At 40.7% G+C, this 17500-nt stretch overlaps 1 protein-coding gene across 1 annotated transcript in view; it reads right to left on the reverse strand.

The window, feature by feature from the left end:
• Window positions 1-734: 734 nt before the first annotated feature.
• The window catches only part of LOC121866912 (extensin-like), a 109458-nt gene continuing 92692 nt past the window's right edge, over window positions 735-17500 (reverse strand). The window contains exon 2 of the mRNA XM_042366651.1: window positions 735-1915. Within this exon, the coding sequence (XP_042222585.1) occupies window positions 735-1915 (1181 nt within the window). The remainder of the gene's footprint in view (window positions 1916-17500) is intronic.

Here is a 17500-nt window from a genome sequence, read left to right on the forward strand (position 1 = left end):
CAGGTGTGTGTCTACTCTTGCTTACCTGTGTTGCTTGTCTCTCTCTCTCTCTCTGTCTCTCTCTCTCTCTCTCTTTATCTGCGTTAGCTTCTCTTTTTTTACCTGAATTTGCTTCTCTGTACTGTGTAAATCCCCCTGTGTGTGTGTGTGTGTGTGTGTGTGTGTGTGTGTGTGTGTGTGTGTGTGTTCAGAATAACATACAATTTCTTCAGGACGTATTTCCAAAATGTTGTTTAGAGTTGTTATGAAGTTGAGATGGATGTTGACGATCTGTCTGGTGTGTGTTTGGGGAAGATCTGCTGCAGGTAACACACACACCTACCTACCTACCTCTCTCTCTCTCTCTCTCTCAAGTGGGAACAATTAGGAGCGGAAGTCTATCAGGGTTATGAACTAATTATCGTGACTAAGGTGCAAATTCAGTGATGAGGAGATTATCATAACAACTGAGAGACAGAGATAAACAAGGAGATAGTGAAAGAGAGAGAGAGAGAGGAGAGAGAGAGAGAGAGAGAGAGAGCACCACGACTGAAGTTTGGATTACATCAATAATTGGTGGCTTAAAACTAGTGATATATGACCGGGTTAATGATTGCCTCCCCCAACACAGGGAAGAAATGAGGGCCTTTAAACGGCTGCCAGGGAATCCAACTGGTGAATATTTGGCTGTGTAATATAGGGTTGAGATCCTCCGGCCTCAAGCGTGGGGATTGATGGCGATGTGGCCTCTGACCTTAATGGGAGAGGTGCAGGGGTGTAGGAGGTTGAAGGAGAGGTGGTACTGCTGCTGGAGGTTGAGGGGCGAGGTACTGTTGCTGGAGGTTGAGGGGCGAGGTACTGCTGTTGGAGGTTGAGGGGCGAGGTACTGCTGGAGGTTGAGGGGCGAGGTACTGTTGCTGGAGGTTGAGGGGCGAGGTACTGTACTGTTGCTGGAGGTTGCGAGGGCTGCTGGAGGTTGAGGGCGAGGTACTGCTGCTGGAGGTTGAGGGGCGAGGTACTGCTGCTGGAGGTTGAGGGCGAGGTACTGTTGCTGGAGGTTGAGGGGCGAGGTACTGCTGCTGGAGGTTGAGGGGCGAGGTACTGCTGCTGGAGGTTGTGCTGCTGGAGGTTGAGGGCGAGGTACTGCTGTTGGAGGTTGAGGCGAGGTACTGCTGCTGGAGGTTGAGGGCGAGGTACTGCTGCTGGAGGTTGAGGGGCGAGGTACTGCTGGGCTGTTGGAGGTTGAGGGCGAGTACTGCTGCTGGAGGTTGAGGGGCGAGGTACTGCTGCTGGAGGTTGAGGGCGAGGTACTGGTGCTGGAGGTTGAGGGGCGAGGTACTGGTGCTGGAGGTTGAGGGCGAGGTACTGCTGCTGGAGGTTGAGGGGCGAGGTACTGGAGGTTGAGGGCGAGGTACTGCTGCTGGTGCTGGAGGCCGAGGTACTGCTGCTGGAGGCTGAGGGGCGAGGCACTGCTGCTGGAGGTTGAGGGGTGTAGCAGGTTGAGGGGCGAGGTACTGCTGGAGGTTGAGGGGCGAGGTACTGCTGCTGGAGGTTGAGGGCGAGGTACTGCTGCTGGAGGTTGAGGGGCGAGGTACTGCTGCTGGAGGTTGAGGGCGAGGTACTGCTGCTGGAGGTTGAGGGGCGAGGTACTGCTGCTGGAGGTTGAGGGCGAGGTACTGGTGCTGGAGGTTGAGGGCGAGGTACTGCTGCTGGAGGTTGAGGGGCGAGGTACTGGTGCTGGAGGTTGAGGGGCGAGGTACTGCTGCTGGAGGTTGAGGGGCGAGGTACTGCTGCTGGAGGTTGAGGGGCGAGGTGCTGCTGGAGGTTGAGGGGCGAGGTACTGCTGGAGGTTGCTGGAGGTTGAGGGGCGAGGTACTGCTGCTGGAGGTTGAGGGCGAGGTACTGGTGCTGGAGGTTGAGGGGCGAGGTACTGGTGCTGGAGGTTATTGTAGGCTTGAGGAAAAATATTCTAACTTATTTTCATTTTTTATTTTTGAGGATATTCTATGTTGATAAAATATAGGCGTATTATTTTTATAAAAATATAGGCCTATAGTGTTTATATTATGTGTGTGTGTATAGACTCGCGCTAGTAGAGTTTGTATGATGGGTTGATATACATTATTTTACCTTCTACTTTAGTATCACAGTATTTCAGTATTAGAATTAACTATTGATTATTATTTTCTAATTTTTTTTGGGTAGAAGTAACTTTTCTGTGGGTGTGTGTGTGTGTGTGTGTGTGTGTGTGTGTGTGTGTGTGTGTGTGTGTGTGTGTGTGTGTGTGTGTGTGTCAGGATTATTACCTTCACAGGGGAATAAAAACGATCAGCCCTTGGGTCGCCTTCTGGTGGTCGGGGTAATAACAGTTGTCGTCAGTGTGTTGTGGAAGTGTGCCAAGGCGGCCATGGTCGTGTACCTACAGCTTCATTTACCTTCTTACGACACACTGGCTGAGCTGAAAAGACCCTTTCCCCTCTCCCTCTCCCCCTGCCTCTCCCTCTCTCTCCCCACATCCTTCACTCTCCTGTAACACTCATCTCACCTGTATCAAGAGCATCCCCCTCTCCTATCCTCTCTCCTCCTTCAGGCAGCTCCTCCTCGTCTTCACAGTGGTCCTTGAGCCGACACTACTAATCCCCTGAGCTTGTACCGGAGCCTCGTCCCGGCGTTCCCTAAGAGGCTGCCGAGGATGACAATTGAAACGGCCCCTTTAGTATTAGGGGGAAAGATCAGGTTAATGATGGTGAGATGTTGGTCATTGTCTAACATGATGTTATGGGGAGAGTACTGATGTTATGGGGAGAGTACTGACGATGTGGGGAGGGTACTGATGATGTGGGGAGAGTACTGATGATGTGAGGGGAGTACTGATCATATGGGGAGAATATTGATGAGGACAGTATGGATATTATGGGGAGAATACTAATATTATGGGGAGAATACTGGTATTACGGGGAGAATACCAAAGTGAGGAAAATACCATCTATCCTTTTCCCAACTTCTTACTTAAATTTGTTTTATCCCTAATAAAAATCAGACAGGATAAAACGAGAGATAAACAGTTTATTCGCTATGACACTCAGTTTTGTCCATAAGATAAATACATTGAAGTAAAAAGTTTCCAATACTAGTTGAGATGCTATTGTGTGTACATGAAGGGTCGTGGAGAAGCCAGGATCAGAATTAATTACAATGTCAATCAATTAGTGAGATTTTGATTTAATCAACCTTGATAGTGTGGTTCATTATATCTTAATTATGCACATATTAATGAAGTGACGTCATCGTGTGTGTAAGGCGATGACAATGTATAAGGAACAGAAAGAAGAAAGTGATAAAGATTGGGGGGAATGTATGTGAGAGAGAGAGAGAGAGAGAGACTAGGAATGTACATGTAATAAGAGAGATAGAGAGAGAGAATGGATAGGTAGAGGGAGAAGATAAAAGAAAGGAAACAGACGAAGAAAGAAAGAGAATTAGGTAATTTAGTGAAGGGGATGATAATGAAATACCTCAAGTGCAGATGAGACGAAGGAGGAAACAATAACGAGGGAATAGGGGGGAGGAATGGAAGAAAAGACGGAATAAGGGAAGGAAGAGAGAAAAGAAAACGGAGAAATGGGAGACTTAACTAAACTCAGAAGAATCGCCCCAGTTTCTTGATGGTTCTTTATATATAATGTTTGTGGATCACCTGTAGATTAGCCCCCCCGTTAAGATTATTTTACCTGATGATTAAATATTTGAATACTACCTGAGGGTGGTTAGGTTAGGTTAGGTTAGGTTAGGTTAGGTTAGGTTAGGTTAGGTTAGGTTAGGTTTCGTTAGCTTAGGTTAGGTTAGGTTAGGTTTGGTTTGTTTAAAGTGCGATTAGGTTAGGTTAGGTTTGCGTTTTAGTTACGGTTAGGTTCATTTTTATTAATGTTAGGATTAGGTTAGCTTAGATTAAGTTAGATTATATTGATAGGTTAGGTTAGGTTAGCATTACGGCGTCTATTCATCAAGTTAACTAACCTGGATGTGCTAATCTTCAGGTGATCCTTCACTAGTGTCCTTCATCAACAAGAATCCTTCCATCCTTCCCTCTGGTCAGCCCCTCTCTCGGTCCTCACCCCGGGGAAGCTTAATCCTCCAAGCTTGCAACAGGACTTCACCTCGCCGCTCCCTGACAAGCTGAGGATGGCAATTAAAACTGGGCACAGCCGCCATTACGGAAGCCTGATTTAATACCGAGATGAAATTATACTGAGTTGGTCATGTTGTTAAAAAGTGGAAAAACGTAGAGAGGAAATTGATGGATTAGAGGAGGAGGAGGAGGAGGAGGATTATTATGAGAGAGAGAGAGAGAGAATAGTACCGATGACTCAATGACTAAGTGAAATAAGATAGGGAAGAGGATAAATAATAAAGAGTAAAGAAGAAAATAAAGGAAATGAAAGTGTCAAAGAATAAGACTTAAATACATAGGGAGTTGAGAGAGAGAGAGAGGGGGAGAGGAGTGACAGGTGGTAAAGATGAGGATGGGAAAAGGGAAGGAAAGAGGGGAAGGGAAGAAGTAGAATGAACTAAATGAATGAGGAGAGGGATAAGGAGAGACGTGTAGTGTGAAGAGTGATAGAGGGAATAAGAGGGTAATGGTAAAGGGAAGGTAAGAGGAGGAAGAGAAAATAGAGATAGCACTGTCATGGAAGGGGTGGAGAGAGAGCCTGTTTAAGTCTCTAACTCTTAATGATCAGAACTTAATAACCTCACCTACATAATTAATTAAGAAACATGTCAACTCATCATCATCATCATCATCATCATCATTACCTGTTGTACACCTGTCTCGTCAGTATCGTTAAACCAACTCAATAATCACCTGAGTTTGTTACCAGATCCTCGCCCCAAGACACCTGAGATGCCTAAGGTGACAATTAAGGAAGAAGCATTGAGGAAGAAGCCTGACTTGGTAACGATGAAATGTTGTTGTGTGTGAGTGTTGCTGGTGTTGGCAGGAGAGTAAAGGAAGGAAGAGAGGAAGATACAATAAAGATGAAATTGGAGGAAGAGAAAAACTGCCACTTTAGGTCAGTGCCTCTTTTTGGGTCAGTGCCACTTTAGGTCAGTGCCTCTTCTAGGTCAGTGCCTCTTTTGCGTCAGTGCTACTCTTAGGTCAGTGCCACTTTTAGGTCAGTGCTTCTTTTTGAGTCAGTGTCACTTTAAGGTCAGTGCCTCTTCTAAGTCAGTGCCTCTTTTGGGTCAGTGCTACTCTTAGGTCAGTGCCTCTTTTTGGGTCAGTGCCACTTTTGGGTCAGTGCCTCTTCTAAGTCAGTGCCTCTTTTGGGTCAGTGCTACTCTTAGGTCAGTGCCTCTTTTTGGGTCAGTGCCACTTTTGGGTCAGTGCCTCTTCTAAGTCAGTGCCTCTTTTTGGGTCAGTGCTACTCTTAGGTCAGTGCCTCTTGGGTCAGTGCCTTTTCTAGGTCGGTGCCTCTTTTGGGTCAGTGCCACTCTAAGGAAGAAGGTTGTAGAGCGTGAAACCTACATTATTTATATTATTCTCATCCTTGAGTCTGAACGGCGGGTTTTACTTTTATTTCGCCTTTTTCATTTAATTTAGTATAATTCTCTCCATGAACCAAGACGGTGAGAATCATATTTTAATAGATAATGAACGAAGTATTTTGGTAGGTGAAAATAATCCCCGGAATGTAAGAATTTCGTTCACTATTTTTAAACTATGTTCATATAGCGAGGCATAACGACGTAAAGGAGGCTGTAAATATCGATAAAATTAAGCTTAATAATATGAAAAAAGTGAATTAATTTGAAATAAATAATGATAGAAATATAGAAAGGGATAAAAATAGTTGTCAAGTGTTTAAAAGAAATTGTTAGGATAAGAAAATGAAGGAATTATAATGAAAAGGAATTGTGATAAAGATTAGGAAAGTGTTGGAAAGAAAGTACTTAATACAGAAGAGGAGGAGGAGGAAGAATAAGAGGAAGAAGAGGAGGCAGGAACTAAAGAAGAAGAAGAAGAAGTACAAGAAGAAGAAACAGTTGAGAGACAGATAGGGAGAAGGGGAATGGAAGTAAAGGACTAAAACAGATCAAGGAAAATGTAATATTAACTAAATTAGTGAAAAGGGAGATAGGGAAATACCTCGTTTGTAGAGTAGGGAGAGGAAGGAGCTAATAAATGGGTGTATAGGAGAGAGAGAGAAATAACAGGATTATAGGGAAACGGAGAGAGGGAATGGAGACTGAAGAAGAGAGAGAATATGAATGAGATAGAAGAGAAAATATGAAATAATAGTCTTTTTGCATATTGATGAGTAAAGGTATTTCGTTTAATTAGATAACTATTAAGTACACCTGTTTTAAAATCTCATGAAAGGTGTGGTATATATTAGTTTTCATTTTTATCTATTTCTTCATAATTTTCAGTTTAATAGATAATTGGGTAGAGATAATGAAGGTGTGTGGTAACCCAATTAATAAATTTCCTAACCAATAAGGTGACAGGTAAATCACAGGTGTGTTATGGTTGGTAATGTCTGGTAATAATGTAGTTTTTTTTTTAAGTTTCATTTTCTTTACTGGTTGATTTTATTAGCGTAATGGTGTGTTTTAAAACTCACTTTGTTAAACTGTTATTAACAAGAGGAGGAGAGGCTGATTCTTGTTAAACTCCTTCTGTTTAACCGTTAATATTTTCTGTTAATATAGGTAATTATTTGTTATTTGTTATATTTTTTTATTAATTAACTAGAGTGAATCTGTGGTTGACGAGTGAGTAGAAGCGAGTGACTTATGTTGTGTGGCTACAGTCCTGCTAACTCAGACTTCTCGTTAGCTCTCATCTCAAGCCCTTCTGTTGTGCTGTGATACGTAGTTGTGGTAAATAATGTTTAGCTGTAAGTTAATAGCTGGAATGGTTGTTAATAGTGCAGGTGTTCAGACAAAGATGATTTTTTCTTTGTGCATGGCTAATCACCTGTGTGTAAGAGAGTCTTGGTCTTCTCATACCAACACAGACCCAGACCTCTTGTTAGTGTCCGCCTGTCCACTGCACTAGATCTCGTGTTGGTGTCTGTCTGTAATATAATTTTATATGTTTCCGTCCATCGTCGTGAGAGATAATGTTGGTTCCTCGTCTCACCAAAATGTTCCTTAGAATTAAAATTTGTGATCAGTTAAGAGCTTGTGATGGAGCGTACAGAAATAACTAAGTCACTACTAACGTATTTTTTCTGTTTGGTGGTTCGTGAATTAAGTTTTAATCTGTTCAGTAAATTATAAAAACTGATCTTATATTGTTCAAGTAAATAACCAGAGGAATTGATGTATTTTGTTGTAATGAGATAAATTAAACTAGTCATGAGTGATGGTAGATGTTTCTGTTGACCAAGACACTATTAACCACATGTACCTGAATATATTAGGTTACAACTCTACCCGACCAACTGCTTCCCACCATCACTCGAGAAGTTAAGTCTTGCTGTTACAATTGTTGCCCCAAGTTACCTGTGTACTAAGGAAACAGGTCACGTTAATCACATTACAGGAAGCCTCGAACACGAACCCCGTGACTGTTGGAACCCCACCTGAGTTACCTGTGCTATTATGAGATTAACGTGACGTGTTTCCTTAATGCTGGAGTCCCAACAGGTGACCTTACCTTACCTTACCTTACCTTACCTTACCTTACCTTACCTTACCCTACCCTACCCTACCTTACCTTACCTTACCTTACCTTACCTTACCTTACCTTACCTTACCTTACCTTACCTTACCCTCTTGGTGAAGTAAAGGTGTCTCAAAAAAATGTATACACACTGACTTGTATATTTTGGTGAAGATCACTTGTGAATCCATAAGAATCTGTAAGGTAGTTTGTATACATTTTTCTGAGACACCATGACAAGATATCAATCAAGACTATTTATCGGTCAACTGAGGTGTAGGAGGGGGAGAGGAGATGAGGCTATTAAAATGTCTTATGGGAATATATTTAATCATATGATAATACACTCATTATACATGTAATGAGGTGTCTTAATTACAGATAGGGAGATCATTAATTACTCTCACCTGAGCCACCGTAGTGAAGGTACAGGTGAGGGAGAAGTTGGTTGTTAGTCCTCCTTAACCTCAGTGTGTGTGTGTGTGTGTGTGTGTGTGTGTGTGTGTGTGTGTGTGTGCGTGTGTGCGTGTATGTGTGTGTGTGTCAGGGTTCATCCTGCAGAAGGCGAGAATAACAATTAAGCGGGTCAGCAATATTAAGACAACCTAATTTGGCAATAACCATAATAACAGGATATTTAGTCCTTGTCAGCCACGATGATTAGGGGACAAGGAGAAGCAGGAGGAGAATGATATAGAGATGATGATGATGATAGTTAGAGGAAGAAGATTCGATAATATGAGCAATTGAATAAAGGGGGAGAAGGAGAAGGAGAAAGAGAGGATGGGATAGACTAAAGTTGAAGGTATACTGATAATAATAATAATGATGGTGAGTTGAAGAAGAATGGATAATGAGAATAATGGTCTGAAGGTTAGACGAAGTAATGTTATGTTATGTAATGTTATGTTATAAGATAGATTTATGTTGCCGATGACCAGTAATTACGAAAGGTTAACTATGTGTCAGTAAGGAATAAAACAACAACAATATAATATTCCCAAATGAAGTTAAAAATGTACAGTCACTCAAAAAACTATCTGTACTTGGGGTGATCGATGAGTTTCAGAATGAACACTGTGACTCCTGTTGTCTCGGTAGGGTTGTCAAAATCCTTCGTCCGTCGTGTCATATTTTTTCAACGCAATTTTGTATAGATAGTTTTTTGAGTAACTATAAATATATTAATTAAAATAATGTACATAACCAAAGGAAAACATTATTTACTCTACAAAAAAATGATTAGGAATAATATAAGAAAGTCGATTATATAACGATTTTTATGTTTTACTTAGATTGTGTAAAAATAAAGGAAATTAGTGATGAAAGGAATAAAGGCAGACGAGGAACACACAACAAAGCTTCAGGTTGATTTAATAAGGATTGAAGAGAGACGACGGGCAGGAGGAGGAGGAGAGAAACAATATTAAGTAAATGGGTGAAGAAAGAGGATAAAGAGAGATTAGAGGTGTGAAGAGAAGGGAGGAGGGATGAAGTAAGATACAGAGGTAATTAAAGGGTAAAGATATTGAAGATAATTAAATATGTTTCATCCAATCACTCCCACACACACTGCTCATGGCTGTCATGGATTAAAACCCTTAATTATGCCTTTTAGTGACATTTAACCCATTATAATGATTAGAACCTAACCTAACCATTATAATGATTAGAACCTAACCTAACCATTATAATGATTAGAACCTAACCTAACCTAACCCATTATAATGATTAGAAATATGAATGACAGGCTTATGTATCCATGCCTCCACTTGAGGACCACAGGAAAATACCTGTTTTATCTAAATTACTTTGTACAATGAGGTGTAATGGCCCAAAAAACCTAATCTAACCCCATTTCACCTTAACCTCACCTCTCCTCACCTGTTTTATATCAATTTGGTAGATCGAGGTGTAATAGCCAATACACCTAACCTTACTTAATTTAACCTGGCTTAACCTAACCTGACCTGACCTTTATTGCGTTTTTAGTGACCTCTGACCTCTGTAAAATTGCGAAAGGAATATAAATCCCAGTGTTGATGTTGATATATATCTGTGTTAAAGGGGAGGGGAGGCATTTTTCTTCCGAGTCTCAAATTAATTAGACCCGAGTCGAAGGAGGGGCAATGGGCTGTTAAATGTCTGCAAGGAGAGAGAGAGATGAGAGAGAGAGAGAGCAAATATGAAGGAGAGACACGGAGATAGACATGGAGGGAGACGGAAGGAGAAAAAACACGGAGATAAAAAAAGAAAGGGAGGGAGGGAGACGGAAGGAGAGAGGGAAGTAGAAAGGGAAGGAGGGAGGTAAGACACGGAGATACAGAGAGGGACGGAGGGAGATGCTCTGGGCCATTGGCTACAGTCGCTAGGTTGTAGAGCGTGAAACTTACGGTATTTTTATTAGATTTTTTCCCCTGAATATCTGGCTTCATATTTTTACCGTCTTCGTACACTACCAAGACCGCTTTATATATATTTTATTAATATTTTTACTTGGTTTTATTTGATTATTTTTATTTTTGGAGTTTTCTAACAGTAGTATGACTTTATTAAAAATTTGCTTAACTACCTTACCTATCCTAACCTAACCTAACCTAACTTAACCTAACCTAACCTAACTTAACCTAACCTAACCTAACTTAACCTAACCTAACCTAACTTAACCTAACCTTGAAATTTATATAACAATTATATAGGAATAACAAATCAAGGGATAACTATAGATACTGATAACGCAGGCATAGATAAGAGTAGATAGGAATGAGAGAGATAGTGATAATCTTGATAAAACAAACGCAAGAGAGAGAGAGAGAGATTAAGGTGTTAATAAATAAGAGTAGAAGGAGACGGTGTAGAGGGGAGAGGAGGAGGAAGAGATTAAGAAAGATGCATAATTTAGTAAGTGAGTAAAGATGGGGATAAGTAAATGCCACGAGTAAAGAGTGAGAGGGAAGGAGAGAAGAAGGAAATGTCGACGGTAATAGTGAAGTAAAGGGATAATGTAGAGAGAGAGAGAGAGAGAGAGAGAGAGAGAGAGAGAGTATAAAGTTAAGGGAAGAAAAAAAAAGAATTAAACGTCCAACCAACAAAGTCTTACCAAGAATCCTACAGAGTCGTTCCAAGAGTCCTACAGAGTCCTAATAAGAATCCTACAGAGTCCTACAGTCCTACCAAGAGTCCTACAAAGTCCGAACAGAAGTCCGATCAAGAATCCCACAAAGCCCAACAGAGTCCTAACAGAAATCCTACCCTCTCTAGCCAGATCCTTTCCCCCCTCCTTCACCACCATGAGTGTCCCGGGACGTCAGGCTACTGATCCCCCTCCTCCTCCAAGACCTTGTACCAGCAGGACCACGCCTCAGCTCTCCTGCAGAAGGCGACGACGACAATTAAAACGGGTCACCAACATCCGGACGAGGAACCGCAAATTGGTAATAACGGAAGAGTGGTGTTAGGGAGGGGGGGAGGGGGTGAGAGGAGAGAGAGCACAGGGTGATAAACGAGGAAGAGAAAACGTTGGATAAAGAGAGGAAGACGAACAGGGTGATAAATTTGTATGAAGGTGAATTTAGATTGGGAGATGAAAGGTGAGTGAGGAGGATAACTAGATAAGAAACGGGAAATGGTTGATAAGGAAGTATAGTTAGAGATAACAGGATAAAGATGAGGAAGAAGGACAATGTAATTATCTCTCTCTCCCTCCCTCCAAACACCTCCTCCCTGCCGCCTCCTCTACTAATCCCCAGAGGTTGTACCAGAACCTCGCCTCATCGCTGCTGCAGAAGGCGAGGAAGGAAATTAAACCGCCCACCAATATTAGGGAAGCCCGATTTAGTACGCACAGGTTATTGGTCTATGGTGATGTGGGGGGGAGGGGGAGGGCTGAGGCAAGGATAGTGATGATGATGATGATAGTGAAGATGATGATGATGATGTTGATGATGGTTGTGGTGGTGGTGATGATAATGACGGTTGTGGTGATGATGAAGGTGATGATAATTATATGTAATGAATGAAATAAAAGGATTAGTTCTTTCACACTAAGACAATAAACTCCATAAAGTATGAAATAAATAATAATTTCATAAATAACTAAAATAACAAATTTAAACACTAAGACAACAAATTAATATATATCTCTATTATTGACTAAGACACCGAGTAGAGAAAATAGTAAAGATAAAGCGAAGAATAACAGAGAATAAAGAAGAGAATAATCAAGATAACGTAAATATATGTGTCAGAGGGTAAGTCATGAATAAAGAGAGGAAGAGGAGGAGGAGGCGATGACAGGTGGTGAAAGATGACACGAGGGGAGAAGAGGAATGAAGAGGAAGGAGAAGGAAAGAGGAAGGAGGAGGAAGAAGAAGATAAGTTGAAGATATCTCACTTAAGGTCAGGAGTAAAGGAGAGAAATATGAAAATAATGGTTAATAAAGATGGAATTAAGTGATCCTCCCGCCCCCTACCATGGTCCTCCCGCCCCCTACCATGGTCCTCCCGCCCCCTACCATGGTCCTCCCGCCTCTATAGCTGTCCTCCCGCCTACTAATCCCCAGAGGTTGTACCAGAACCTCGCCTCATTGCTCCTGCAGAAGGCGAGGAAGGCAATTAAACCGCCCACCAATGAAGTCCGATGTGGCACAGATTAAAGATTGGTCTTTGGCGGACTGGAGATGAGGAAGATGAGGAAGAGAGGAAGATGAGGAAGAGAGGATGATGAGGAAGACAGGAAGATGAGGAAGAGAGGAAGATGAGGAAGAGAGGATGATGAGGAAGAAAGGATGATGAGGAAGAGAGGAAGATGAGGAAGAGAGGATGATGAGGAAGATATGCACATGAGGAAGATAGGGAGATGAGAGATAAGCGAAAGTGAAGGGATGAAATGAGGGAGACGGAAAGAAAGGAAGAAAGTGAGAAAGATGAGTGGGAAAGATAATTAAAACAGAAAGATAAAAAAGGGAAGACGGTGAGGAAAATGAATAAGATGAAGAAATGTGAAAGAGAGGAAGATAAAGATGAGGAAGATGAAGACAAATGAGGAAGACAGGATGATAAAGATGAGGGAGATGAGGAAGACAGGATGATGAAGAAGAGGATAAACGCAGGATGATAAAGATGAAAAAGATGAAGGCAAATGAAGAAAACAAAATGATAAAGATGGGGAAGATGAAGACAAACGAGGAAGACAGGAGGTGGGCGAGACTCGCTACCTCCTCCTCCTCCTCAAGGGCTACAGGACGTAAAACTTAAGTCATTTTTTTATTAGTTTCCCCTTGTGTGAGAACTTTTCCTCTTATTTCATTTCGTCTGTTTTCCCTTTGTTTCCTTCTTGAACGAAAACTGTTCAGCGCTTGATAGGGGACTTGTGTCTGTCTGTCTGTCTGTCTGTCTGTCTGTCTGTGTGTTCACGTGTGTGTGTGTGTGTGTGATGTCTGTGTGTGTGTGTGTGTGTCTGTGTGTGTGTGTGTGTGTGTGTGTGTGTGTGTGTGTGTGTGGACAGGTAAATGCATCAGGTATAATTATAGCTCATTAAGGAAGACACAGGTATATAGATTAGAAGGAGAGATAACCACACTTGAATAAATAAGGAAGCAAGATAGGTTTGATAAAGAGAGAGAGAGAGAGAGAGAGAAGAGGTGTGATAGAGGAGGGAGAAAGGAGAAACAGGAGAGAGAGATGAGAAAGACGGATAGATGGAAGGAGGGAAACAGGAGAAGGAGATGAGACAAATTGACTATGAATAAAGAGGAGGATAAGGGAAGATGACAATAACAAATGGGGAGATAAATATGGAGAGAGGTAAAGGGAAGGAGAGGAAGGAGAAGCGAATGTGATAAATGACGGACAGTAAAAGAAGAAAAAACAGAAACACTGACCGAGAGAGAGTGTATAATGAAGGGATTGAGGGAGAAACAGAGATAAAGGAGGAATAAAGAGTGAGAGAAGGGGAAAGAAAACGAAAGAGTAAATAGAACAGAAATAAGAAGAGAAGGAAAGAATATTTAATAGCACTAGAGGAGAGAGAGAGAGAGAGAGAGAGAGAGAGAGAGAGAGAGAGAGAGAGAGAGAGAGAAGTGTGTGTGTGTGTGTTTAGGTTTAATTACACACCATCTGGTCAGTCATATATCTCCCATCCCTGATAACTCGTACATAAGATAACTCAATATAACCCAACCCGTCCCTCTTAACCGGCCAAAATACCTAACCAGTCCTTCTAAACCGGCCAATACTCTACCCACACATATCACACACCATTAACACTATACAAGAACCTCTGTATATATGCTATAAACGTTGGTGTGTATTATCCGATCACCGAAACACAACCCGGAATGTAAGGTGATATATATATACAGGTCGTAGAAAAAAGATTCTTGGTGAAAACACTGAATTTTCCTGACCTGTCCGAGTGTGGTTATGGAGGGACGTATGCCAGATTGGTGGTGTGCTTCAATTCTCATCCTTAAGACGGGGTGAAGTTGGGGTCATTCTCGGGGCTGTGAGAAGAGTGAGTGTTCAGCCGTGTGTGTTGGTCTGACTTGCATGGAGGTAAATAATCTCTCGACATACATTAAATTTTTCTCCTCAACCATCACACATATACAGAGAGAGAGAGAGAGAGAGAGAGAGAGAGAGAGAGAGAGAGAGATTTGTATGTAGATGTAGATATATTAAATATTTGATTTGTATAGAATTTGAATACATGTCATTTATATAGGATTTTCTCACATTTCTTAGTATTTTTCACCATTAAGATCATATATGTTTTTACTAATTATTATATAGATATATCCTGTGTGCCTATTTCTAAGATGCTTAACAAATGTCCAAGAAAATAAGAGTTTCTTAGAGAGTCCCCTTCACTAGTGGGTTTACAGGGCCTCGCCAGGTTTTGTGCAGTGTGGCAGCCCTGTGTTTGTTTACATTGGGCAGAAGGAAACTCGTAAAACAATATTAAAACAAATACCTCAATGTAATGATTTGTGGAATGTTTATATGTCGAGCCCCTGTAAAGGCACTAGTGAAGGGGATTGTACATTCATTTGAGAGATTACTGTAGTGTTGTATTTAACTGTAGAGCATTCAGGTGATAGGACACACACACACACACACACACACACACACACACACACACATACATACATATGGTTGCTGTTTGTCTATTTTTCTCAGGAGAACGACCATCAGTTAGGCTGTGAAGTAACAAGGAAACTTTGGTCATTATTGAACACAGAACAGTTCTTCCTTATTCGTTTGTAGTTACAGAAACATCTAACGTACGTACATGTGTGTGTGTGTGTGTGTGTGTGTGTGTTTATTCTATTCATATCACTAGTTGCCTCCAACACTTAACCAAAAACGTCCCAATTATTTCTCCAACACTCCCCTAACACTAAGGTCTTTCAAAACACATCTCCTCCAACACTTTATCAACACTCCTCTTTTTCTTTCTCCAACATTCCTCTTCCTCCTCCAACACTCCTCTTCCTCCTCCTCCTCCTCCAACGCTCCTCTTCCTCCTCCTCCAACACTCTTAATCCTCCTCCAACACCCCTCTTCCTCCACAAGAAGTGCTCAACATTTTAACCATTTTATTGTGACCATATAAAGTTTTTTCTTCTTTCCCCAACTTAAAAATTTTATGTCATATGTTAGGGAATTTTGCACTAAGTTAGGGGAGAAATATTTTTTCTTCCCTTTCTCTACTTTTTCTTCTGTAAAGTATTGAGACAAACTTTTCTCCCCCGTAGTATTATTATTATTTTTTATAGTCTTGCCAATAATTAGAAGCAGTTTGTGTTTTATTTTCGAGGAAGACTTTAGGAAGTTAAGGTATTTTTGATAACAATGAGAAAGTGAAAAGGTGGATTTTTTTTTGGGGTGGGGGGGTGGCGATTTTCGTGAGGTTTGGGAAATGTTTTGCTAGCCTGCAGGGGAAGAGGAGGAGGAGGAGGAGGAGACACACACACACACACACACACACACACACACACACACACACACACACACTTTGTCATGTTCTTTATGTCATGGCCTTTGAATACACACACACACAAACCTCCATATATCACCTGAGGAGACACAAAACACCGCTAATTAATGATACCTGCCGCCGTCTCCCCTACTCTCTACCTTCCCTTTCTCTTACCTGTCTTTTATCACGTGTTTTTGTCTCGCATGTAATTGGTTGTGATGTTGTGTTGTAGTCTTTGTTGTTATTGTTGTTATTATTGTTAGTGTTGTTGGATTTGTTAGTTTTATTATTGTTGTTGTTGTTTTTGTTATTATTGTTGTTGTTTTTGTTATTATTATTATTATTATTATTATTATTGTTATTGTTATTGTTATTGTTATTGTTGTTATTGTTATTGTTATTGTTATTATTGTTATTGTTATTGTTATTGTTATTATTGTTATTGTTATTGTTATTAATATTGTTATTGTTTTTGTTGCTGATGTTGTTGCTATTATTATTATTATTGTTATTGTTATTGTTATTAGAGTTATTGTTATTGTTATTGTTATTGTTATTATTATTGTTATTGTTATTAATATTGTATTGTTGTTTTTGTTGCTGTTGTTGTTTATTATTATTATTATTATTATTATTATTATTATTATTATTATTATTATTATTATTATTATTGTTATTATTATCTATCACTATCATTACAATCATTCCTCATTCCACATTTATCTAGTTTTCTTTTCACGTTACCTCACAACATCTCTCTTGATTTCTCTCTTCCTCCCCGGGAGAAGTTCTCAGTGATGCACCAGTAATATATCGTCCCAGAACTTGTGCAAAATCTCATTTACAACTTCAAGAAACTGAGTCAATCTTACGCTCACTGCTTTCTGCTTACTGCCTTCCCCTCCCCTTACCTGCTCTCCCCTCCCTTCCCCTCCCCTCCCCTCCCCGTCCTTCTTTTCTCTCCCCTCCCCTCCCCTCCTTATTGGTTGGTCTGAGTCACCGGCTTATAATATACATATTTCACACCAATAAATACAAAACATATTATAAATACTATCATAAACATTATAAAGTTTACACGAACCTAACTATATAAATCACAAGTATATAAACATTAAAGAATACATCACCGGTCTGGTAATAATGTATATACCGCTAATAAATGATTATGTCATCATTAAGGGGAATAATTGCCAACTATTGCCATAAATTGCTCACAAAATGATATAATTCATATCCATCACAGGACAATTTTTTCCCTTTAATGTCGTGTGATTTATCTCTACGTAGTTAACTTAAGTGGTGGATGGTATGTGTTTTATGCTGTTAGATGCATTACTTCTCATCACTAATGGTCGTTAGAGTTGTTTAAGGAATAGTGAAATAATTCCGTATATTGAGTAATGTTTTCGTGTTACCCTTTGAAGTATATGCTGTAGTTCGCTATATGGAGGTTTCACGTCTAACGGACCTTCGATATAACGGACTTTCCTCTCTATATAGTCCGTTAACTAGAGGTTGCACTGTATCACTCCTACACATACAGAGTTGCATCGGACAATACGTTTATATGTACACATTTTGTAACTGCAGATTCAATAACTATATTTCCAGTTCTCCGTTAAAAGACAAAGGAGTGTCAGTGAACATTTCCCCATGTAAAACCCGGTTAAGTAACAATATCGGATAGAGTAATGAAATTGTTCGAACAGAAACGAGTCAGCTTCATTATACATCTGAACCAACACTTTTTAATATATCCCTATGCGTTGCAACAGCCAGTGAGTGAATCCGTTGGGTGAGTCGAACCAGCCAGTGAGTGAATGAATCAGTTGGAGGAGTCGAACCATCAGTAAATGAATCAGTTG

The sequence above is a fragment of the Homarus americanus genome, unplaced genomic scaffold (assembly GCF_018991925.1).
Source record: "Homarus americanus isolate GMGI-L3 unplaced genomic scaffold, GMGI_Hamer_2.0 scaffold850, whole genome shotgun sequence".
NCBI classification, from domain to species: domain Eukaryota; kingdom Metazoa; phylum Arthropoda; class Malacostraca; order Decapoda; family Nephropidae; genus Homarus; species Homarus americanus.